A 25254-nucleotide genomic window follows, 5' to 3' on the forward strand; every position below is an offset into this window, starting at 1 on the left:
TAGCTCCAGTTCATCTCAACCCCTCTCACCCATCTACTCCCAAATACCCTATTCTCAATTCCTAAGCATAATGCATTTCTGCAGTCTATTTCCTCTACATGACCTTTACCTGTTCCATTCATTTTCTGCGGAACTCTCGTTCATGCTTAGAGATCCAGTTCAAATGTCACCTCCTTGTTTCCACATCATTTACTCTCTACTTTTATTGCACCACTAATTACTTTGGTCCCTCATCACCTGTCACCAGGGTACTACAATAGTTCTTAAATGGTCTTGCTAGCTTTGGTTCTGCTCTCATTCTAACCCATCTTTCAGGCTACTGGCAAAGACATCGTTCCAAAACAGAAATCTGATGCTGTGGCTACTATGACTAAAATCCTTCATACATAGTAAGCTAAAGCCAAGAACAAGACAAAAACTTGTTCCCATGGAAAATAAGGCCTTCTGTAATCTGGATCCAACTCAATGCTCTCATTTCATTTTCTGTGACTGCTACTCCAACCCTGCCTCTGCTATCCTGAACAGTAATCTTCAAATGTCCCTTTCCTCCGTGCTGCTGCACATGCCATTCTCTTTGTCTGAAATGTCCTCACCTGTTCTAATGACTCCTGTCAAGTCCTAATTCATACCATAAATTAAAATCAAGCATTTTTCACTGAGATAAGCACGATCTCTGCCCTCTAGAAGCTCTCTCCCTAATAAAATAAACACGATTTTTAAAAATTGTAAAAGTGCAACAACTAATGTATTCACAAGGTAAGACAGCACAGAAGAGAAATGACTAACAGAGATGGTTGTGATATATTTCCTGGGGAGGGGACTGTGAAACTGGGCTTTGAAGAATGATTACACAGTTCATAAAGAGTAAGAAAAAAACATCCTAGAGAGGAAGGAGTCATACTAATACATGGAAGCATAAAACAGCATGACGTTAGAATAAACAGCTCTGCATTGTTGGAAGGCTGAAATGAGATAAAGAAGTGGCAGGTGATGAAGCTTAGAGTCCAGCAGATCCATATCATGAAGGGTATTATATCCAATTATAAGAAACTGTGACTTTATTCTCTAAAAGCAGAAGTGGGGAGAAATAGAAGCTTACTTTTATTCAAGAGAGATCACTCTAGCTAAGTGTGAGAAAAGACTAGAGAATAAATAAGACCAAAGAAAGGTAGGCCAATTAAAAGACTGCACTAGTCAAGGCAAGACATGGTGATGGTTTGACTTGAGAGAACAATTGTGGGAGATGGAGAGAAGAGATAAATAGCACAGATACTTAGGAAGTAGAATCAACAGAATTTAATGACAGATTAGATCCAAGGGGAAAATCTAAGTAACTCCCAGAATTCTAGCTTACAAATTTAGTAGCCTGCTGGGGTTACTAGCTTAAATAAGAAATACAGAAACAGTAGTTTTCTGTTTGTCTTTTAGACAATCTAATCTACCAATATATTTTTGGTAGATGTATTAGGGAATTGATTATGGAGAGAACGGAGACTGATAAATTCAGTGATGGACAATACTGAATGTGAGAAGCTAAACAGTATCCAACAGAGTTGTCCGACAGGTAATTACAGACATGATTCTGGACTTCCGTAGAGGTATTTATGTTAAAAGTAATAGTTGGGAACGGTGACACGCTAGCACATACAAAGTGAATCATGAAAAAGAGCATGATCACCTAGGAGAAATTACAAAATAAGAAAAGAACTGAGGGACAGAACTCTGGAAATGCTAAGCTGTATTCAGGAGGTAAACAGCCCGTAACAAGACTGAGATGACAAGGGTCAAAATGGTAGGAGGAACAGGACAGAGTGGTGCCACAAACAGTCATCGAAGAGTGTGATGGGAGCACAGTGACATGAAAGCATTCTCATAAAAGTATGAAGCAGAGATCAAGTCCAGGGGCTGAAAGCAGTAGAGACTAAGGAGACCACTCTGAAGTCCTGTCACGACTCCCTCTCGCTCCCAAGTACCACAAACAAAGCTACCATACCTTGGCAGCACTTTGTCTACTATTATAGACTGGACAGAGTACTATTAAAAAAAAAACTATTTTGCTCATATTATATACACTGTACTCTTAAATACAAGACCCAGTGCCTTCATGGTTCTTGGCACACAGTCCCAAACACCAAATATATGTTTGCAGAGTAACCAGAATTTCAATATGAATGTCTAATTATACATACTAGACCTTGAGTCCCTCAGAAGCCATGTCTGTTTCATTCATCAAGTTTCCCTAGGACCTTGCATAATGTCAGGAACAGATGGGACTTTGATAAATATTGACTGAAAAACTGGAATGAATGAAGTATTAGCGGCTATTTCCTGAGGCAATTTTGCAAGATTTTATAATTTCATCACCAAAACATGTGCATGCATTTTGTCAACTTTTTTATATTAATGATTAAAAAAATGGAAACTTGAACATTCACCAAAAGACACTGCTTAAGAGTTAGGAAGAAATGCTTTCCAGTAGAAGGAGCAAACCATGTAAATGTACACGGGAATTTTTAAGAGTTTATAAGTAGCTAGATTCATGGAGAAATGCCAGCAACTTCATTTTTCCTCACAGCTTCTCTTTGAAAGAGATGGGCAATTACAGGGAATAAAAGCAGCATGGTACTACTTAGACAGGAAACAGTCCAGGAGCAGGCTTATGCCATAAAGCTTAGTGGGAAAACAGACTTCCCAAGATCTGGGTCTGGTAGAGTAGCCAGGTTGGAAATGGAAGTTATCACCTAATCAACATATAAAAATGACATTGATAACAGGGGATCAATAACAAGAGTAGCACATTTGTAGGGGTGCCGGGGTGGCTCAGTCGGTTTAGGGTCCAACTCTTGATTTCGGCTCAGATTGTGATCTTGCAGTTCATGGGACTGAGCCCTATGTCAGGCTCCATGCTGACAGCACGAAGTCTGCTTGAGATTCTCTCTCTCCGTCTCTCCCCCACTCATTCTCTCTTTCTCTCTCTCAAAAGAAATAAATTTAAAAAAAGAAAGCAAATTTGTAACTCAACTGGAGAAAATATAAAACCTATAAAGGAGAATGCTAGCTAGCGATTAGAAGTGTCATACTATAAATTTTTTGACCTGTCATCTGCTTAGGAAATATAATGGGGATTTTATAATTGAGCTACTAATTGAACAATGCAAAACTACACAGATGATATACTAATCAACAGCATATAATATACACTGCAAAATTAATTTAACGTGCGCTATAAGGGTCTGTTGGGCTAGACGACAATAAACAAGGAGAGCTGAATAAGGAGCCACCAAAAGTCTTGGATGTAGGAGAACTATGCCCAGTTTTAGTCAATGAAAGGTGATAATGAGAAGGGAACAGAAATAATCTGAAGATGTAGACAAACCCAGGGAAAGGGTGATACTGTACTAGCAGAAGGATATTCAATAACATTTCTCCTTAAAATTGGACACTCACAAATCTATTCCTTGTTCTATTATTTCTTTTTGTTGCTTTAGGACTTCAAACTGTTCTGGATTATCAGTGCCAGACATCTGTGTACTGTAGCTGCCTATTCCTGATGATGATGTTGACTCCAGGGAATTTAAACTTCCGTATCTGTTTATTGTCTCAGGGTGTTTGATTTCATTCGTCTCTTGTTCTAAGGGTTTTTCCTGACCTGTAAGTAGAAAGACTGATACAGTAAATCATTCTTTCAAAGAAAAAAAATGTAAAAGGTTAAAAAAAAAAATTGTCAAGTAAGGCAAGATATTTTAATGCTTCTTAGATAATTATGCAATACAAACAATTAGGTGCCATCCCAGACAATATACTTTGATACTAAAACACACTGCAATTAGTATCTGTGTAATTTGCACCATTAAAAGTTCTTTTTGTAGTTGCAGTGCTAAGTATCCACTGCATTTCTGCTCTCAGCTCACGCCACAGAAGGAATAGTTTCCCCTCAAAGGACTGCTGACTGATGTAGTACTAGGGTAGACCTGCAGCATGAGTTTTTCTCCTAGTAAGGGTAAATGCCAAACACAGGTGAACAAATCAATCTTAAAACATCTTGGCTTGTATAGGTTTCTTCTATAATTATCTTTTACTTAAGTTGCATAAATATTCTTCACTTTAATGTGGTATTTAAAGTATTTCAAAGAAGATTTAGAAAGAAAAAGTTTGGACAACTAAGTTGGAAATACATAATTCTAAAGCTCATATTGAACTCATACAGAATGCTTCTTTATCAGCTAAATGAGCAAAGAGGTCACGAAACTGGTCTAATGGCAACTGGAATTATCCTTTCGCAAGTATCATTTACTTGAAATGACAAAGAATTATAACTCAAAATGCCACCTTACCAAGAGTTGTCTGAGAGTTGGGATTCACATACTGATCCTTACTCCATTCAACCATACACTTCAAAATCGACACTAAGCATTCTAAGCCTTTTTTCCTCAGGCTCAGTTCCTACGAAATAATTCATAAAAAGAATAAAACAAAAAGCTCTTTAAAGGAAAACACATAGCTCTTCCTTGGCCAAGTTTAAATTTGAAAGTGCTTTTAAAGTTCTTACCTGAACATTACTCATACCAAGTTCTTGACTGCCCCGTCCTTGAGCAATTTTTGATAGATCATTTACTAGTCTTTCAAATATATTTGCTGCATTTAAGTCGCAGTCATAGTTTACATAAATATCCACTACACTCTGAGCATCTGTAACAATATAATATATTATGTTTAACAAGAAGCATCTAGTATAGGAGTATAGTAAATATCTCTTATAAGAAAAGATAATAAAGAAGGATAATTTCAAATACCTGCACAGATCCTTGTCAATGTCTGAATAACCATCCATTTGTGGTCAAATGAGCTGGTAGAAGTTTCCAAAATGTATAGGAAAATTTCTTTAAAGAACACCTGTGATTAGGGAAAAACTTCTGTTTAAAATAGTGTTTATAATTCATATATATGATCACTTTTTAAATATCCCAAAGCTATAGAGCAGAGATTATGACCCAGGCTCCTCTGGAGTTCAATTCCTTTTGAGTAGTCCTTGTAGTAGGAGCACTGCACTTCACAGTATTTTGTTTGCTATCACATAGCCACTACAAAAGAAATCTGCAAAGATCTGGAGCTCCTCTGCATGATAATTTCATGAACACATTTATAAAACCAATGTTTCATACTTCACTGTTTAATACCCCAAAGAGTATAAATTATATTCTGTTCATCAGTTATGTTTTACAGACATCATAGTACCAGGTGTTTAATTTTCCTAGATTTAAATGTACCTAATGTTCTAATCCACACAATAAAAATAATCTCTTACACTATGGTATTTTTTATAATTACTCTTTTGGGGTGCCTGGGTGGCTCAGTCACCTATTCAGCCTCCAACTCTTGATTTCAGCTCTGGTTACGATCTAACAGTTTGTGAGTTCCAACTCTTCCTCAGGCTCCACACAGACAGTGTAAAGCCTGTTTGGGATTCTCTCTCTGCCTCTCCCCCGCTTATGCACACATCCGCACTCTCTCTCTCTCAAAATAAGTAAATTTAAATTATAATTACTCTCATGGTGGAAATCTCTACTGTCTGTAAACAAATTATTTTTCAGTATTTTTTACCCCAAATAATGTCAAATACAATGAGTTAATCAACCTAATTAAACAAATTATGATTTAAGAGCTAAGAAAGAATTTTTAGATTCAAATTTATTTTGGAAAAATGACTGATTTAAGAGGGGATAACAAAACAAAACGAAACAAAACACCAGAAGTCACATATTAACCTTTGTGAAGGTTATGTGCTCCAGAAATTCATACTGATAACATGAGGTGACTAACATCTTCTCCCTCCTAATTGGGTGAGGTACCAACTGAGGTAGCCCAAAAGAAATGTGCTTTCTTTCACAAAATCCAATACACTTCTATTACTTCCTTAAGGTCACCACCATTTCCTGTAAGACCATAACTTTTTAAGAAGGAGGGACTGGGTCTTTCTTGCTGAGTACTGTGTCCACACTGCAAGGCATAAAGTAGGCAACCAATAAATACTTACATAGAACATACAAAATGTATGTTAATTGACTATTTATGTTATCGGTAAAGCTTCCAGTCAACAGTAGGCTATTAGTAGGTAATTTTGGGGGTAGTCAGAAATTTAACATGGATTTTTTGCTATGCAGGAGGTCAGTGTCGCTAGCCCTGTTTCATTCAAGGGTTAACTGTATACAGAATCCAAAAACAGAATACACATTCTTCTTAAATGCACGTGGAACACTCTCCAGGACAAATCACATGTCAAACCACAAAACAAGTCTCAAAAATTCAAGAAGAGTGAAATCATAGCAAACATCTTTTTCAACCACAAATGTTTAAAATTAGAAATTACAAGAAGAAAAATGGAAAAACTACAAATATGTGGAGATTAAACAACACATTACTGATCAACTGGGTCATAACTACCTAAAGAAAAAAGAAAACAAATGCAACATCCCAAATTCTGTATGATGCAGCAAAAGTGGTTCTAAGAGGGGAATCACAGCAATACAAGCCTAAAGCCTACTTCAAGAAACCAGAGAAATCTCAATTAAACAGCTTAACTTTACACCTTAGGGAATTAGAAAAAGAAGAATACATGGAACCTAAACTCAGTAGAAGGAAGGAAATAGTAAAGATCAGAGTAAAAAATAATAAATATGGACTAAAAAGACAATAGAAAAGATCAATAAACAATTAGCTGATTCTTTGAAAAGATAAACAAATTGACAAACCTTCAGGTAGACTGACCAAGAAAAAAAGAGACAGGGCTCAAATAAAATCAGAAATGAAACAGTAGGTTACAACTGATTTCACCGATATACAAAAGATCACAGAAGACTACTATGAACAATTATATACCAGCAAATGGGACAACTAGAGGAAATGGATAAATTCCTAGAAACACACAATCTTCCAAGACTGAATCAGGAAGAAATAGAAAATCTGAATAGACCAATTACTAGAAAGGAGACTGAATCAGTAATCAGTCCCTTCAATCACTGGTGTTGGGCAAACTGGACAGCTGTATGTGGAATGATGAAATTGAACCACTATTTTACATCATATGCAAAATTAACTCAAAATGATTAAAGACTTGAAGGTAAGACCTTTAACCATAAAACTCCTAGAAGAAAACATAGGTGGTAAGCTTCTTGACATCAATCTTGGTGATGTCTTTTTGGATCTGATTCTAAAGGCAAGGGAAACAAAAGCATTAAACAAATTAAACAAATGGGACTATATCAAACTAAACACCTTCTGCACAGTGAAGAAACCACTATTATTGAATGGAAGAAGACATTTGCAAACCATATATTTAATAAGGGGTTAATATCTAACATATATAAAGAACTTACACAACTCAATAGCAAAAAAAAACAAAACAAAAACCCAACCAATTAAAAACTGGGCAGAGGATAAAAACAGACATTTTTCCAAAGGAGACATACAGATGGCCAACAGGCACATTGAAAAGATGCTCAATCAGGGAAATGCAGGGGCGCCTGGGTGGTTCAGTAGGTTAAGCATCCGACTTCAGCTCAGGTCATGATCTCACAGTCTGTGAGTTCGAGCTGCGGATCAGGCTCTGTGTTGACAACTCAGAGTCTGAAGCCTGCTTCGGATTCTGTGTCTCCCTCTCTCTCTGCCCCTTTCCCACTCATGCTTTGTCTCTCTTCCTCTCTCAAAAATAAGCAAACATGAAATATATATAAATACATACATACACATACATATTCACATAAATATATAAATGTATGTATATACCTGGGAAATGCAAATCAAAACCACAACAAGAAACCACCTTAAACCTATCAGAACATCTATTAACCAAAAGATAAGAAATAACAAGTGTTGGCAAGGATGTAGAGAAAAGGGAACTCTTGTACAGTTTACAATGTAGCACAGCTACTATTGAAAACAGTATGGAGGTTCTTCAAAAGATTAAAAGTAGAGCTACAATATAATCCATCAATTCCACTAATGGATATCTCTACAAAGAAATGAAAACACTAATTTGAAAAGATAGATGATCCCTATGTTTACTGCAGCATTATTTACAATAGACAAGATACAGGAACAATCTCCAAGTCTACTGGTAGATGAATGGATAAGGAAGATAGGATATTTATGTACAATGGAACACTACTCAGTCATATAAAACAAATCTTGTTATCTGCAACAACATGGATGAATCTTGTGGGTATTATGCTAAATGAAATAAGACAGAGAAAGACAAATACTGCATGATTTCACTTACATGTGGAGTCCAAAAAACAAAAAAACAAACAAAAGGAAACAAAGCCCCTGACTCCTAGATAAAGAAAACAGACTGGTGGCTGACAGAGGGATGAAGATGTGGAGGTGCAAAACAGGTCCAGGGCATTAAGAGGTATAAATTTTCAGTTATAAAATAAGTCTTGGGGATGTAATACCAAGTATGGGGAATATAGTTATAATTTTGTATTAACTTTGTAAGGTAATAGATGGTAACTAGATTTATTACAGTGACCATCCTGCAATGTACACAAATGCTGAATCACTATGTTGTACACCTGATACTAATATTGTCAATTATATTCAACAAACAAATACATAAAAAAAAGTTTGGAACTCTCCAATTTATGGAATAAATAAAACCACTAGATTCGGAGAAAGAGGAAAATGAAAACTTCAGCTACTGTCTATGGATTATCAAACTGTACTAATAAGCAACAGCCTTCAATTGTATTTAAGACACCATGCTTATCAACAGGGGCTCTAGAAAAACCAAACTTAAAAAAAGATTTAAAGAGCACCTATAACATAACGTATGTAGAGTAACAATACTATCATAAACACTTTGTCTGCAAATAGATATTTTCTTGAAAAGTTGTGCATAAACTATTTTCTGATTTTCTGATATAAACATGTAAGTTAATGTCCATAGAAAAATCACATTACAGAAACTCTGAAGTGTATATTCTCATAAAATGAATATTCATGTAATAACAATTTCAACACTGCTTTGCAAATTTAGGTTTTCATATGTTGGCTTTGTTTTCTCCAACTAGAATACAGCTTATCAAGCATTTGAGCATGTTTAGTATTTTCAAAAACAGATTTACATTTATCTTGTCTGATCCTCAATCTCCCCATAAGGGACAATGGAGAGTAAAATAAATGTAATCTCTTTAAATATACAGAACAGTATTAAAACAATTTTGTAATGAGAATCTACCATCTGAGGAGAAAGGAAATTTTTACTAGTAGTATTTCCTTTTAAATTTGTGCTTCCAAAAATTTTATATATTGAATAAATCTGCATTTAATTTGCATTTAATCTACAAAAATAGTAATCCCAATTTAAATGATTTTTGTGATACCTGGTTCCCTATGAATTTATATTTCACAGTCGTCTAAACAGTACTTTAAAAAGTTGCATTCAAAAATCTCTAAGTAAATGAATACAGTCTTTCAAAATAATCTAATGGCAATCCAAATGCTTCATCATCAAATGAAAGACTTTTGGGTTAGTATGGAAGCAAAAGTTCCTAAAGTTGGGTTTTTTTTAATCTCCTTCATTTGTAGTTCCTGAAGATAATGGGAAAAAACTATCAAAAGATAGCAACTACTCCTACCTAGTTAAATGCCTTCTGTTATTTTAACAGATATAAGACAAACTAAAATTTGGCAATATATATGTACCAGAAATTATTTCCTGTCCAAAATTTGGCCCCAATATAAAAACTTTTCACTTAAAATATCAAGGCTTTATTCAGTCTTATTCCCATAATATCCTATGTGAATTTTAATAGATACTGTAGATTAGTAATAAAGTGTGATTGTTTTAACCACTCAAATCTCTGGGAAAATGATAATGTATCTGTTCTGTGAGCTAATGAATTATCAATCTTTAGTTAAGACTAAATATAAAATTTATAAGAATTATAAATAAGTAAAAGGTACTGGGGGATACAGGCTTCTAGTTATGGAATAGATAAATCACGGTAATGAAAAGTATAGTCAGTGGCATTTTAATAGCATTGTATGGTGACAGATGCCAGCTACACTTGTGGTGAGCAGAGCATAATGTACAGAGTTGTCAGATCACTATGTCGTACACCTGAAACAAATGTAACATTGTGCGCCAACTATACTTCAGTTTTAAAAAATTGTAACAATTAAAATGTAACCTGCCTATCAAACACACAGTTGAAAGCTAACTAGCACAAAAGCGAGGGTTTCTAAAATGTATAATGTCCCAACCAAGACAATATAATAACAACTGGTAAATGGAAACAAGCACCAATTAAGTCCAGTAAAACAAATACCATTTTTAAATATTCAATTATTTGAAAGTGAAAACAAAAGATCACGAACTGATACACCTGCATTATATGTGCAGCCATGGCTGGAAAACTCCCTAATTTATTATTAGTTCTACCAAGTCTCTGGAAATATTTTAGCACCACATGACCATTCAGACCCGGGGATAAAACTTCAGAAATAAAATATACACATTAGAAAAATAATACAAAGCAAAAATTAAAATGTCAAATTCCTAAAATATAACCTTAAAAATATAATCCTTACTAATAATAGCCTCTTTAAAGTACCCAAGACTTCGATGGCTTAAAACCATAAATATAAAGTATATTTTGCAACTTTCTTTTAAGATAACCAAATTTATTATTACATGCCATATACACAATGGCAAAATTATTGTGAGGGCCAAATTAACTCAAGACAACTAGAATCACTCAACCAGTATAAATTCCTTGAAGGCAGGAGCTGTGTCTTAATTTGATTTTGTATTCTCAGTGTTTACCCAGTGCTTAGTATTTCATAAGTACACGTTAGTTAAATGGGTAAATGGAAAAAAAAGCAGCATAGCTGACTCTTGAACAATGTGAGGGTCAGGGGCACTGATCACCACATACTTGAAATCCACATAGAACTTTAACTCCCAAAAACTTAACTACTAATACCCTACTGTTGACTAGAAGCCTTACAACAACATAAACATTCAACTAACACATATTTTGTATTATATATGTATTATATACTGTATTCTTATAATCAAGTAAACTAGTGAAAAGAAAATGTTACTAAGAAAATCGTAAAGAGGTGGGGCACCTGGTTGGCTCAGTCGGTTAAGCTTCCAACCTTGGCTATTGGCACAGAGCCTGCTTTGGATCTTCTGTTCCCCTTTCTCTGTCCTTCCCTCACTCGTTCTCTCCCTCTCAATAAATACATAAACTTAAAACAAAGAAAAAAGAAAATAATAAGGGGGGATGCCTGGGTGGCTCAGTGGAGTAGGCATCTGACTCTTGATCTTGGCTCAGGTCACGATCTTGCAGTTCATGAGTTTAACTCCTGCACTCGGCTATGCAGTGTCAATATGGAGCCTGCTTGGGATTCTCTCTGAACATCCCTGGCTCGTTCGGTCGCTCCCTCTCTCTCTCAAGACAGAAAAGACAGAAAGAAAGGAAAGATAGGAAAGGAAGAATGAGGGAAGGAGGGTATCATAAGGAAGAGAAAATACATTTACACTACTGTACCTGCACTTAGTGAAAAAAGTTCACATGTAACTGGGCCTACTTAGTTCAAAGCACTATTGTTTAAGGGTTAACTGTTCACAACAATACACGAATATTATTTTACGTTCTGAAAAACCTTCCAGGTTATTAATAATCTGATTTAACATGAAACAAGCGAATTACCTAACAATGCCTAAATGCAGAACATACCTCAATTTGCATCTTCAGATGCGTCTTGAAGTTTGACAACAAAGTAAGAAATATGGAAAGAGAAAGCTCAAAAACCTCTGGAACAGATGAGACTCCATTTTTTGAGAGTGCAACACAGAGATACTGCTTAATAGCATTAATAAACATTTCATTTGTCCTGAAAACAGGTCCTGCATTCTGCAGAATGGATAGAAGTAACTGCAATGAAAGAATCTTGGATCGTAACTCATGAGACCTAAAATGTAAAAGAGAGGGCAAAGTATATGGACAAATTTAGTGTTATGGTATTAAAAGCTGTACCAAAGATATTTCCTGGTACCACATAATTTCACCAAATTTTAAATAGAGAGGAACAGAAAAGTCTACAATGTAAACAAAGTACAGTATATGAATAATACTAATACTTCGCCATTAGTAATGGGTTAGTTCCCCTTATGTTCTCAAGAAGCACATAATTTCATAAACTTTTTAAATGGAAAACAATCATCCACACATATTTAAAATCAACATACTGTTCCACGAGACAAGAAAAATAAAGATTTATTCCTTCTTCCTTTCTTCCACAAGTGTATTTCACTTTTTAGAAAATATCACGAACTCTTCTCAGATTAAGTACCATATTTAGTATATAATAGTTCCATAGTATATAATAGTTTCGTATATAATGTGCTTTTTTCCTAGGCATGCTACTCAAAAATCCTAAAAAAGTTTTGGTTATATGACCAAGTTACAGGACTACTTCAAGGTTACTTTTTCAATAACCACTTAAGTTGTTTTCTTTTTTGAAATACAAAGAGGCTTTCAGAACATTTATCTCTTAAAGTTTACCCATTTATTCCAAATATTTTAAATAATGAAAAGCAAAAAACTACCCTTTCAGCTTAAATTTTCACTTTTTTCTCTGAACAATACACCATGCCATATTCTACTCAGTATCTAGCATTATAATTATCAGATTTCACAAATATAATTTTTCTCTCATTAAAGCAGGCATCTTAAGTCCAACAGACCAGGAAGATTGGATCCCAGGCAACTTTTCAAATGCATAACACACTTAAACGTTCTAGCAGCTAATTCTTTTTATTCCAAATGCTATTATCAGTCGCATTCACACCACAGACAGTAAACTTAATTGTTCCTGATTTCTACTTTAAAAATTTTATAGTTTTTAAGTGCCGAGTAATTCAAGGACCTAAGAAACTCTAACAAGGAATATTTAATTTCATGTAAGTGGGAACCACACAAATATTACCATCTTTGAAATAACTGGAACCAATAATATCATGGCTCATTATTACATATCAACTTTCCAAGATGGCTATGCCTCTGAATCTATGTATGTGCAGCAAATATAGTATAACACACACACACACACACACACACACACACCTTAAATAAATCAAGTTAGAAACAGTGAGAAGATTTTAAATAGCTATAGGAAAACATGGCATGGGTGAAGTATCTCCCCTTCATGTTGAAGCCTTCCAAGGCTTTTATGTTATGGCTACTTCCTAGTCTAGCTAATTTACCATCTTTTTTGCTCAATTCCAATAGTTATTAAAACCTGCAGCCTACTATTCTCTAACACATGAGTTTCTGTTATAAGTTATTTTTGTATCCCCAGCTCTAACAAAATGCCTTGTACCTAGCACGTGCTCAATGTAACTCATGGATTTATTCATGCACTCATCTAAACATTTATTAACTACCTACTATCTATAAGGCATTAATTAATAAAGAAATGATCAAATGATTGTCTTATGACACAATAAAGTACACTTTTATAGGCAAAAGATGCTAGAAATTTCAGGTCTGCAGATTTTAGTAGGGTAGTTTCAAACTATGAATCAAGCTTAACAAACATTTCCTGGATCATCATCTTAGCAACATCACAAAGTATCAAGAGAAGCAAAGACAAAAAAACAAAACAAAACAAAAACATAACTACAAAAAGCCATTAATTTTAGAAAAAAATCATTCAAGAGAGAAAACCATATATTCTTTAGAAAAGAAGAGTTTAGAAAATTTAATTTCTTCAGTATTCAATTCCAATGTTTAATGTCCCTGATGATCAAGGTCTTTTCTATGTTCAAAATTTCCTAATATTTAGTTTAAACCCACAGAGTAGAAGGATAATTTACATTATTCCTTATAAGAATCCTTTGAAATATTAAAGATTTCAGATCTCCAAAACTATATTCTTTTTATAGAGCTAAATGAATACCCTCCCCCCATAGTACTCCTCAAAATTCATCTATTTTCTTTTGTGTTCTTTTCATTTTGGGCACTTTAAAGAATTCTCCCTTTTCTGTTTATAGTTTTTCAAATCACACCTTTTTACATCTGACTTGGAAAACTAAACATCTGAGACTTTTAAGATTAATAACATTTTCAAATCAAGGCAAAGATGGCCTTCAGCAATAACACCAAATTCTTAAGTTACTAGCTCCTTAAAGTCTTTAACAATTCAGAATGAGATGGTTATTTTTCTTTTCATAGTGAGAATAAAAAATTGAAAAAATTTTGAATACATTTTTGTAACATACATAGGGTATAATCAAACTTACATTGCAATCTGAACAACTTTAATCCTTTTTCTGTAGAGTTTATATTTTCAAAATAAAGAAAAATCAGTAAGTTATATCTCTGATTCCCAGGATTTGGGCCTAAAATGATTTTAGAACTTTTGGCTTTGGGGCTTAAAAGACGTTTCTCACTGAATCAGTACAATGTGACAAAATAAAACTATAGAAAATATAACAAATGTAACTGCTTCTAGTCTTTCTTCTCAGTTGACATTTAGAAACTGAAATGTTCTACAGTTTTAAAAAATGAAGTAGCATTGCTTGCATTTCTCCACTATTTCAATATTCTTTTCTCAAAGTCACTCAGGCCTTCTTTAAGATTTCTTTCTCCAGAAAGTTCTCTTAAAATTGTCATGCTATATTACATCATGCTGCAACATTAAGAGTGTCCAAACCCAGTCTTAAGCAAGAATCAGTTACATTTGACTCACAGGAAATGAAAGATATTTGACAACTTATGACTTACAAATGGCACTTTCCTATGGCTTAAACTTACACATTCGACAGGAACCAGACAAGTGACTCCTATCTCTAAGTATTCCCTGCTCCCCACAGAGAAAGGTATCATGGCATTTTTCAGACCTTAATGAATACATAATACCTTTCATTATGAATTTTAAAATTTATTTCTCTTAGTTTTCTTAACTTTCAACTGGTAGCTTTCAGAAACCTAGCATGAGGCTACATATAACAGGGCTATTTTAACTCCAAAGTTATTTATAATATTGAAATAAGAATTCTTTCAATCATTCAATATTTATTGAGCACCTATTATGTACCAAGCACAATCCCCTAATGTTGCTGGTATACTTTGGGAAATAGTATAAGTTATCTAGCAATTTTGGAACTATTTTTCAAGTACATTTTTTAAAAGGCAAAATAATCCTGGGGCGCCTGGGTGGCTCCGTCGGTTGAGTGTCTGACTTCGGCTCAGGTCATGATCTCAAGGTCTGTGAGTTCAAGCCCCATGTCGGGCTCTGTGCTGACAGCTCGGAGCCTGGAGCCAGCTTCAGATTCTGTCTCCATCTCTCTCTGCCCCTCCCCCACTTGCTCATGCTTGCTCTCTCTCTCTCTCAAAAATAAATAAACATTAAAAAAATTTTTTAAAAAAGGCAAAATAATCCTAAAATACATTTTTCAGGGTTCTACAGGACAAAAAGAACATAAGAAAATCCAAAGACTATCTTACAGTAAGTAAGTTTTCAAGATTAAATACTGTATGTGTCAAGCAGAATGGCCAATGACTTACTTTGGATCGGGTGGTCCATCTGACAGTGGTTTCATGGACAGTTTACACAATGACCTGAATACTAGAAAGGCATCCTTTTGTAAAATGTGGGAAAACTTAGCACCAGGTGAAGGTCCTGAAGAATTTCCAGATTCCTAAACAAGTTAATATACCATGTAAATAGAGACATTTGACAATGTAAAATCATTTCAGCCTTCTATGTATTCTATTCAGTTCAGTAATACAGGGGGTTCTATTGGAAAAAAAACCTGATGAAGAATTTGCCACATTGCTTCTCTTTAATCTGTCATACCACCCTAGCTCCCCAACAATAAATACCTTAAAAAAAATTATTTAAAAATATTCTCTCTTTGCTACCAAAAACTCTTCAAAATTTATCCATTTCATACCATTACTAACAAAATCTAGCACATCATGCCCTGACAAGACACCTCATCCATTGCCTAAACCATGCTTTTTACTACCTGTCATTTGGTGTTTTCTGTTTTTGTCCTATTTTAGCTATTTTGCACAGATAGACATAAGACAGCAGAAACTGTCAAGGCAATATTTAAAACTTATTAACTGATGAAGGTCAACAAGGCCAAGAAAGTTGAACCCTACATACGGGTCAATGATACAGGGTAGGACTTCCTTATCTAAAAGGATAAGAAGGGGCGCCTGGGTGGTTCAGTTGGTTAAGTGTCAACTTCGGCTCAGGTCATGATCTCACAGTTTATGGGTTCGAGCCTTGCGTTGGGCTCTGTGCTGAGAGGTCAGAGTCTGGAGCCTGCTTCAGATTCTGTGTTTCCCTCTCGCTCTGCTCCTCCCAACTCATGCTCTCTCTCTCTCTCTCTCTCTCTCAAAAGTAAATAAACGTTAAAAAAAAAATTAAAAGGATAAGAATAAAAACACACTAAATATAGGGTAGGGGGGATCAGGAGAACCTTATCACTACCATAGTTCAGATTTCATTTAGCCCTGAATGAAAGTAAGATGAAGTTCCCTATTCTAAAAGTTCTTCCTCATCCAGTGATACTAAAATTGTCCTACAAATATATGATAAAAATGTTCTTTTTAAATGTAATTTCAATGGGGTGTACAAAGAGAAGATGTGAACACATATGAAACACAGCTTAGAGTTGGAAATTTAGCTACCAATATATTTAGGGAATAAACTGCTTTGATTTGTATCAGTGAGAAAAAACTAAGTCTTTATTTCCCCAAACTGTAATCAGCAAGCATTATAAACTAGATACATTCACCACAAAGTGCTGGTAGCCTATAAATGTGTAAGATTAACAGGACATCTGCTGCCCCCATTTATACCTGAGTATCATTGGAAGAGACAGACAATCTGTCATCAGGTAAAGATGGTGTATATGCAACAGAAATTGGTGTTCCTGGAATTCCATTTGCTTGGATATTTTCACTGTCGCTACCATCCTCTATAGTTCCAATGTTGCCATCTGCACTTGCATTTATAGTCGTCCTTTCTCCCATATCTAAAATGGTAAGAATAAAAAAACATGCAAATATATCTGACTTAACTTAAGTATACTGAAAAGGCATAAAGAGTATTTAAAACGCAACAATGGCAGGAAAGCAATGTGAAATAGTATGAATTGGCACCATTTAAAGGTTAGTATACTTACTAGTAAGTATGCATTTGGAATACATCCAAATACAATCCTTAAGTAGCTCTAGCTATGAAACACACTCAGCTGATGAAAGGCTAACTGGGATGTGCCAAAACAGAAGCTTACTTTTAGTCTATATTATCATCTACTAAACTTGGTTCTAATGAATGCTAATTCCTTAAGATGTTAAGACAGTGTCTTCCAAAAAAAAAAAAAATATCCCATTATCAAGCAAGTTAGAGAAATACTGGGAAATAGCTTCCTTTATTACAGTCTTTAATTTGCTCTCCAAAGAGAATATATGATATGCAGTGTTTCCAAAATTTATTTTACAATGAGCTCCTCTTCCCCTTTTTAGAATAGCTATTAATAACTCCATATTCTTTGGAACACATATATGGAAAAAATGGTCTATACCCCTGAATATTTTTTAGTATGTCACTCTGAATAATCATACTTTTAATTAATATAAACAGAAATAAATGATTTCTGGTAGAACAGATATTACAAATAATACCAAGTTTCGTAGCTACTCTAGATATAATTATGTTAAGAAAGAAATACATACATGTCTGTGGCCATAACTAGCAGGAAATTGCTCATTTCATGCTATCAATCAAAAGAGAACTATAAGCAAGGGAAATATACTATACTGAGTAGATTTTGAAATAGGAAAGACCTATGTTTCAATCGTGTCTTTCCCATTTAACTGGATAACTTATTTCATCTTTCTTTGTCTCAGTTTCTTCATCAGCAGCAAAAATAATTTTAATGAGGAATCACCAAAACACACATACCCTACACACACACAACACATAAAGAACATAAATGATTCACAATAAGTGGTAGCTATAATTCTGTAGATATATAGTAATATATGCCCAATTTCTGACTGATTCAGTAATGAAAGGAGTGTATCTCATGCCCCTAGTCTAAAGCTGCTTTCTGCTCTCCAAATTAGAATATCCTAGATAGATTAAACTGGATAATTTCAAAGCGTGTTTTGCAATTAACTGGTACATGAAGATACTGATAAAATATATTTGGGAAGCTCTGTGCTGCACAAAATAAGACACTAGTTTTCCCAGTAGACCTTTCTGGAGCTTTAACATGCTAGTGTTAGACATGCTAAATATACTATCCTAATATATATATTATGTGTATAATATATATGTATTTATGTGCTAAATGCTATTGCAGCTTTTAAATACGTGTTATTTATTACATATATCTTACATATATGTTTAATAGCAAAGAATTCTCTGGAAGAAGTAAAAAAATTTAATAACGACTATCAGAAATGGATAATCCCTTAAAGCTTATTCCATTTTCTCTCAGCACCTAATTACACCTTCTCCCACTGCCTCCCCCCACCACTTTCCCTTAACAAATGACTTTCACATTCTACGTAGTTAAGAAGTCAGGCAACTCAACTAAGAAGTAGGTAGGCTACCTCAATCTCCCTTGTCCTACCATAAAGCTCCTTGACACCAATAATTTTTTCCCCCTCTTATTTCAGGGGAAAAAATATTCCTTTGCATTTCTAAAGTGAACTATTCACTCACCCTCAAATTCATCTCTTCTTGCATTCATTTGTGTCTTCCCTCCCCAAGTATTCTCTTATAACATTACATTTTCATGTATATGACTGAATCTTCCTCATAACATACTCAAATCTCACTGGAAAAAAATCTTCCTTTAACTCTTGCTATACCTCTGCTACTGCCCATTTTTCTCCTTTTTATCAAATTTCTAAGAGGAATAATCAATATTCACTGATGATACTTTCCTTCTTCCCTTCCTAGTATATTTCTCAAAAGAAATCAAGAACATTCTATGATTTTATTTTCAGGTTTTGAAGCCAGACATCCTTGAGTTGGAATCTTCATTTTACTGCTTCCTACAAGTTAACTTAAAATCTCTCAATTTTCTCATTGTAAAAAAGAGAACAGTACCAGCACCTAAACATCCCGGTGCTTGGGGAGGATTAAATGAATAAATGTAAATAAAGCAAATAAAGTCATTTGGGATATACAGAAAGTACTTAATAGAGTTAGATATTATTATTCTCTCTGTTTTCTCTTCTAACTGTTCCTTAAACATTAAGTGTAGACTTTTGTTTTCAAGATGGTAAATAGAGTCAATTAAAAATTAACTTCTCCTTTGATAAATCCCACTGAAATTACTAGGAGAAATATAAACAAGAGACAGATGTGATGTTTCTAACATTATTGCTATATTTCATCAGTAAGTTTGATAATTGTTGGTCTGGTATTTTTCACTGGTATGAAAAAATTCAAGTTAAGACTGATTTAAAAAAAAAAAAAAAGTAAAATCACACCCAGGCGCGCGCGCACACACACACACACACACACACACACACTCATACTTAATTTGACAGAGTATCCTCCAAAAAACAATAGCAATTATCATACCTACTAGTGAAATACAGCAATAATGTTAAAAACAAAATGAGGTTCGAACCAATGTTATATAATAGAAACAAAAGGACAAAAATGAGGAATAAATACTGTAAAAGAAAAAAATACAAAATATATTTTTCACCAAGAAAACCCAAGATTATCAAATAAAAAACGCTTAGAAAATATCAGAGTTCAGAAGATGAATAAATAGGAGGTAAATATGGAAAACAAGGGTTTTTCTATATTCCAATTAAATTAGGAAGTGGGAACTGTTTGTGGCCATTGCTTAAGTGCCAACAGTCAAAATGAAGTTCAATCCCTTTGTGACTTCTGACCAGAGCAAGAACTGTAAAAGTCATTTCAATGCACCTTCCCATATTTGCAGGGAGATTCTCCTCTTTCCAAAGAGCTGACACAGAAGTACACAGTTCGATCCACACACACCCAGAGGATGAGGAAGTACAGGCTGTATGAGGACACAACAGAGGTCAGCAAACTGGCAAAGTAGCTCAGGTGTATGGGAAGAAATACGTCATCTACACTTAGCAAATGAGTGACAGAAGACAAATGGCACAGCTGCCCACATGGGCACTCACCCTAGCAGGATGGTTATCACTAGACTAAAACAGGACAAAGACCACAAAAAGATCGTTGAACATAAAGTCAAATCTCACCAAGTAAGAAGAAAAAGGGCAAATATAAGGAAGAAACAACTGAGAAGATGCAGTAATAAAGTAATCTTATATATGACTTTATAAACTTAAAATGAAAAAAATAAATTAGGAAGTGTGGGAAAAAACTCATCCAAAATACTACCAAAACTGAAACAAAAAAGGGGCGCCTGGGTGGCTCAGTCGGTTAAGCATCTGACTTCAGCTCAGGTCATGATCTCATGGTCTGTGAATTCGAGCCTCACATTGGGCTCTGTGCTGACAGCCTGGAGCCTGCTTCACATCTGTGTGTGTGTGTGTCTCTGTCCCTCCCCTACTTGTGTTCTGTCTCCCTCCCTCCCACCCTCCCTCAAAAAACAAATGACATTAAAAAAATTTTTTGTTTAAAACAACTAGAACAAAAAACAGAGAAATAATTTAACAGGAAATGTGAAGGAGCCAAAGAAAGAAAACAATGAAATTTTACTGAGTGACATAGAAGATTTGACTGAATGAACTTCTGTGTCTGGATAAGAAGGTTTAATACTACAAAGAAGATGCAGCTCCCCAAGTTAAGAACACAATACAACTCCAATCACTAACTTTTTTTTAAATTGAATGAATTGGATCTAAAGTTATGTAGCATACACTTAACAGATGTTTACAAAAACTGACTGGCAAGGGGATGGGGGACTTGCACTACAAAGACTAAAATGTACTATAAAATTAAAATATTTTAAACAATTCAGCACTGAATACAAATAAATAGCTCAATGTTACTACAGAGAAAACTCCAGCAGAATCATGTAGGATAAAATTGGCACTTCAAATTAATTGGGAAAGGATTATTCTATAGGTTAGCTATGCAATCTCATACTATACACAAAAAATTAATTTCAGATGAATTAAAGATGTGAATTCAAAAAATTAAAAAAGTATTAGAAAAATGTATAGCAGATTATTTCTGTAGTTTTGTGGTAAAATCCATTCTAAGCAAGACAAAAACAGAATTCACAAAGAAAAAGGCAGTATTTGTTAAAATTTTTATGTGGTCAAATATCTGCTCAGAACAATAACCTAAGCAAAGGCTAAACAAAATGAAAATAAAACAAAGACTAGAAAAAAATATTTAAAATACACTGAATAAGGGTTAATTTCTTAATATGAATAAATCTTGAAATCAGAACAGAGAAACCAAAAAACTGAAAGGAAATCGCTAAGAAGTCATGAATAGGCAATTCAGAAAAGTATAAATAACCCATAGATACTCAGTTGGACCATGAAACTGCCAACATTTAACCTACAAAAATAATGACTGCTCCCTGTGTTTTGACCCTACAAGTAATCAAAAACAAATTAAAATAAGATATAATCCATCTAGCAAAGTGATATTAAACAGCATTACATATAAATTTTAAATGCCCATACACTTTGATCAAAGTATTCCTTTTTTTAGAAGTGTATCCTAAAGTGCTAAAAGATATCTGTAACAAGAATGCTCTTCAGAGCAGTGTATCAAAGTCAAAAGACTTGGGAAAATAATAAACTGAAAGAAAATATTCATAAAATATATCACAGAATCCTAATGTAAAAAGGATTCTTAAAAATTAAGGGAAAAAAATCAAGGATAACAGAAGGATGAAAACATGATAGAATGAAGACATGAATAGATGATTCACTAAAAAAAGAAATACAATGGCCCTTACATATGATATATTTAATTTCATTCATACAGAAATGCAAATTAAAACCCAACTAAGTAATGGATAAAGATGTGGTACGCCTATACAATGGAATATTACTTAGCCATAAAAAAGAAGGGAGTCTTGCTTTTTGCAACAATATGGATGGATCTAGAGAGTGTAATGATAAGTGAAGTAAGTGAGAGAAAGACAATTATCATATGATTTCACTCATATGTGGACTTTAAGAAACAAAACAAATGAAGAAAGAAAAAAAATAAACAGACTCCATTTAAATATAGAGTACTGGAGGTTACCAAAGGGGAAGTGGGGGATGGGTGAAATAGGTGCAGGAGATTAAGAATACACTTATGATGAGCCCTGAGTAATGTACAGAATTGCTGAATCACTACACTGAATACCTGAAACTAACAGAACACTGAATATTAAATGCACTAGAATTAAAAAAAAATAAACTAAGATAGAGTTCTCACCTAACAGGTTGGCAAAAATACAAAACTTTAAATTCCACTGGCAATTATGGATAAAAAGGAATTCTCATACATTGCTGGTAAGAGTGCAAAATGGTGCAACACTTGTAAAGGGATATTCAGCAACAGCTAATTAATTTTCATACTCACATTTACCACCTGACCCAGTAATCTCACTTCTATGAATCTTCCCTCAAGATAAACCCCCACAAATACAAAACAATACAGATGTATATGGCTACTCACTGCAGCAATATCTGTAATAGGAAAGCACTGGAAACAAACAAAGTTCCTGTCAGTAGTGGATTGGTTAAATCAACTATGATACATCCACGTAATAGAGTCAAGAGAAAAAAAAAAATAAGGAAAATCTCTATCAACTGAAATAGAAGGATTCCTAGAATATATTAAATGAAAAAAAGGGGGACCAAAAAAAAAAAAAAAAGGGAGGAGACATACAGTGTTTACCAAAGAGAAATAATCAGAATACTTGCTTATTACTCTGGGAGAAATACACACACACATAAAGGATAAACTAAAAGGTAATGAAAGTGGCTACCTATGGAAGGTATGTCAGCAAAGGAAGGAATGGATAAAAGAATTCTTTGAGTCAATATTTTATATAATTTTGACTTTGAATCATGTATAGGATCTTCAATTAAATCAAAACAAAACAGGGGCGCCTGGGTGGCTAAGTCAGTTGAGTGTCTGACTCTTGATTTGGCTCAGGTCAAGTTTTTGCAAAAATCGGGATTGAGCCCTGCATCAATCAAGCCCTGCTTAGTATTCCCTCTCTCTCCCTCTGCTCCTCTTCCCTGATGGCTCTCTCTCTCTCTCTCTAAAATAAAAAATAAAAACAAAAATAAATTACATTAAATCAACAGTTAACACAGTTTACTAATGTAAATTCTGTAATTATAAATAGTATTATTATTCACCATTAGTAGAAAATGTACTAAATACATACGTAATTTTTTTTTTTTTGAACTTTAAATTAGTTGTTGCTGGTAATGATACACTGTTGCTGAGAATCTGGGATTTTACTGTGGGAAAAGGGAGATACAAATATGAAATGCTGGGAAAAGGGAGATACAAATATGAAATGCAGGAAGATGAAGAGAAACCTAGTGGCACTGGATGTGAACTGCAACTATCAATATGATTTGTGATTGTAGATCTATCTCACTACACTAGAAAGGCCAGGAAGTAACGACACCTCACTAGCACACCTAGTCTCTAAATACAATTGCCCACTAAAAAGAACAAAAACTCCTTAAAGAACTAACTGATTCCAGGGCTAAGGCAAGAGGAAGTCGAACGTTTAACTTAAAACATCTCACTGTTCCAGAAAACAAGAAGTGCTCCAAGATAATGGAATCACATCACAAAGACACAGGAGCTGGATTCCTATTGGCCAAATCGGGAACAAAGAATAATGACGGTAAATGATTATAATACACTGAATAACAAAAGAATTCATGAGTTCACAGTATTATTTTTTTTAAGGGGAAGCACTCTTATCTATAGAAAAGTGTCAATTAATGTTAGAATCACGAAATCACTATTTGGTAAACAATGTAGTATCTAAAGAAGTCAAGGATCATCAATGGATGCTAAAACCACTAAGTGGATGGATCCTCATATGACCTCAACCTATCACTCTCAAATTATTTCGTTCAGTTGACCCTTGAACAACACGGGGGTTAGGAGTGCTGACCCCTCAAATAGTTAAAAAGCCACATATAACTTATGACTTCACAAAACTTAACTACTAATAGCCTCTGTTGCCCAGACGTCTTACTGATAACATAAACAGTCGATAAACACATATTTTGTATATTACATGTATTATATATTGTATTCTTACAATCAAGTAAACTAGAAAAAATATAAAGAAAATCATTAAGAAAGAGAAAATACAAAGGCGCCTGGGTGGCTGAGTAGGTGCTGGACTCTTCAACTCAGCTCAGGTCTTGATCTCAGGGTCGTGAGTTCAAGGCTCGCACTGGGTGTGAAGCCCACTTCAAAAAGAAAGATGGGGTACCTGGCTGAGTGCCCGACTTCAGCTCAGGTCATCATCTCATGGTTTGTGAGTTCAAGCCCTCCATCAGGCTCTGTGCTGTCAGTGCAGAGCCCACTTAGGATCTTCTCTCTCTCTCTTTCTCTGCCCTTCCCCTGCTTGTTCTCTCTCTCTCAAAAATAAATAAACATTAAAAAAAGAAGAAAAATACATTCATAGTACTGTATTTATGGAAAAAAATCCACATATAGTGCACTCATGCAGTTCATTATTGAATGGTCAACTATAGTTATAAAGGGAAAAATGCTCCCTTACAATGAAGAGACCTAGTGCTCACCATTAACCAAGTGATCAAACATCATGACTAATATGGGTAACTTGTTATGTATCAATTAACATAACATGATGTAATAAGAAGTACCAACATTACCTATGCAGTATTCTTGCCAAATACATTTACTCTAAATCAGGAAACTACCCTATCAACTCAAAATATGTAACACTCGACAAGACAATTTCATACTCTTTAACAAAAGGTAAGTGTTATGAAAGATGGGGGGAAAGACAAGAGAACTTGTTCTAAACTAATGAGACCAAAGAGACACAATCAAATGCGGTGAGCGTACCCAGATTGGGCCCTGTACTTAAAAAGGAAAAAGAAAAAAAGGATATAAGAGAGACGATTTGGGAATTTGGGAACATTATAAAATGTAGTATTTATATTAGATATGCTTGAAATAGTGTTAATTTTCTTAGGTGCGAAAACGAATTATGGTTATGTATGAGAA

At 34.4% G+C, this 25254-nt stretch overlaps 1 protein-coding gene across 5 annotated transcripts in view; it reads right to left on the reverse strand.

Moving 5' to 3' along the window:
- ARFGEF1 (ADP ribosylation factor guanine nucleotide exchange factor 1) overlaps positions 1-25254 on the reverse strand; it is a 149672-nt gene that overhangs the window by 53769 nt on the left and 70649 nt on the right. For all 5 annotated transcript variants that reach the window (XM_058699744.1, XM_058699746.1, XM_058699747.1 and 2 more), the window contains 7 exons: positions 16890-17065; positions 15582-15715; positions 11748-11982; positions 4794-4893; positions 4550-4689; positions 4335-4443; positions 3448-3649 (listed from right to left, as the gene is read on the reverse strand). In XM_058699744.1, coding sequence (XP_058555727.1) covers positions 3448-3649; positions 4335-4443; positions 4550-4689; positions 4794-4893; positions 11748-11982; positions 15582-15715; positions 16890-17065 — 1096 coding nt within the window. The remainder of the gene's footprint in view (positions 1-3447; positions 3650-4334; positions 4444-4549; positions 4690-4793; positions 4894-11747; positions 11983-15581; positions 15716-16889; positions 17066-25254) is intronic.

The sequence above is a fragment of the Neofelis nebulosa genome, chromosome 14, assembly GCF_028018385.1.
Source record: "Neofelis nebulosa isolate mNeoNeb1 chromosome 14, mNeoNeb1.pri, whole genome shotgun sequence".
Taxonomy (NCBI): domain Eukaryota; kingdom Metazoa; phylum Chordata; class Mammalia; order Carnivora; family Felidae; genus Neofelis; species Neofelis nebulosa.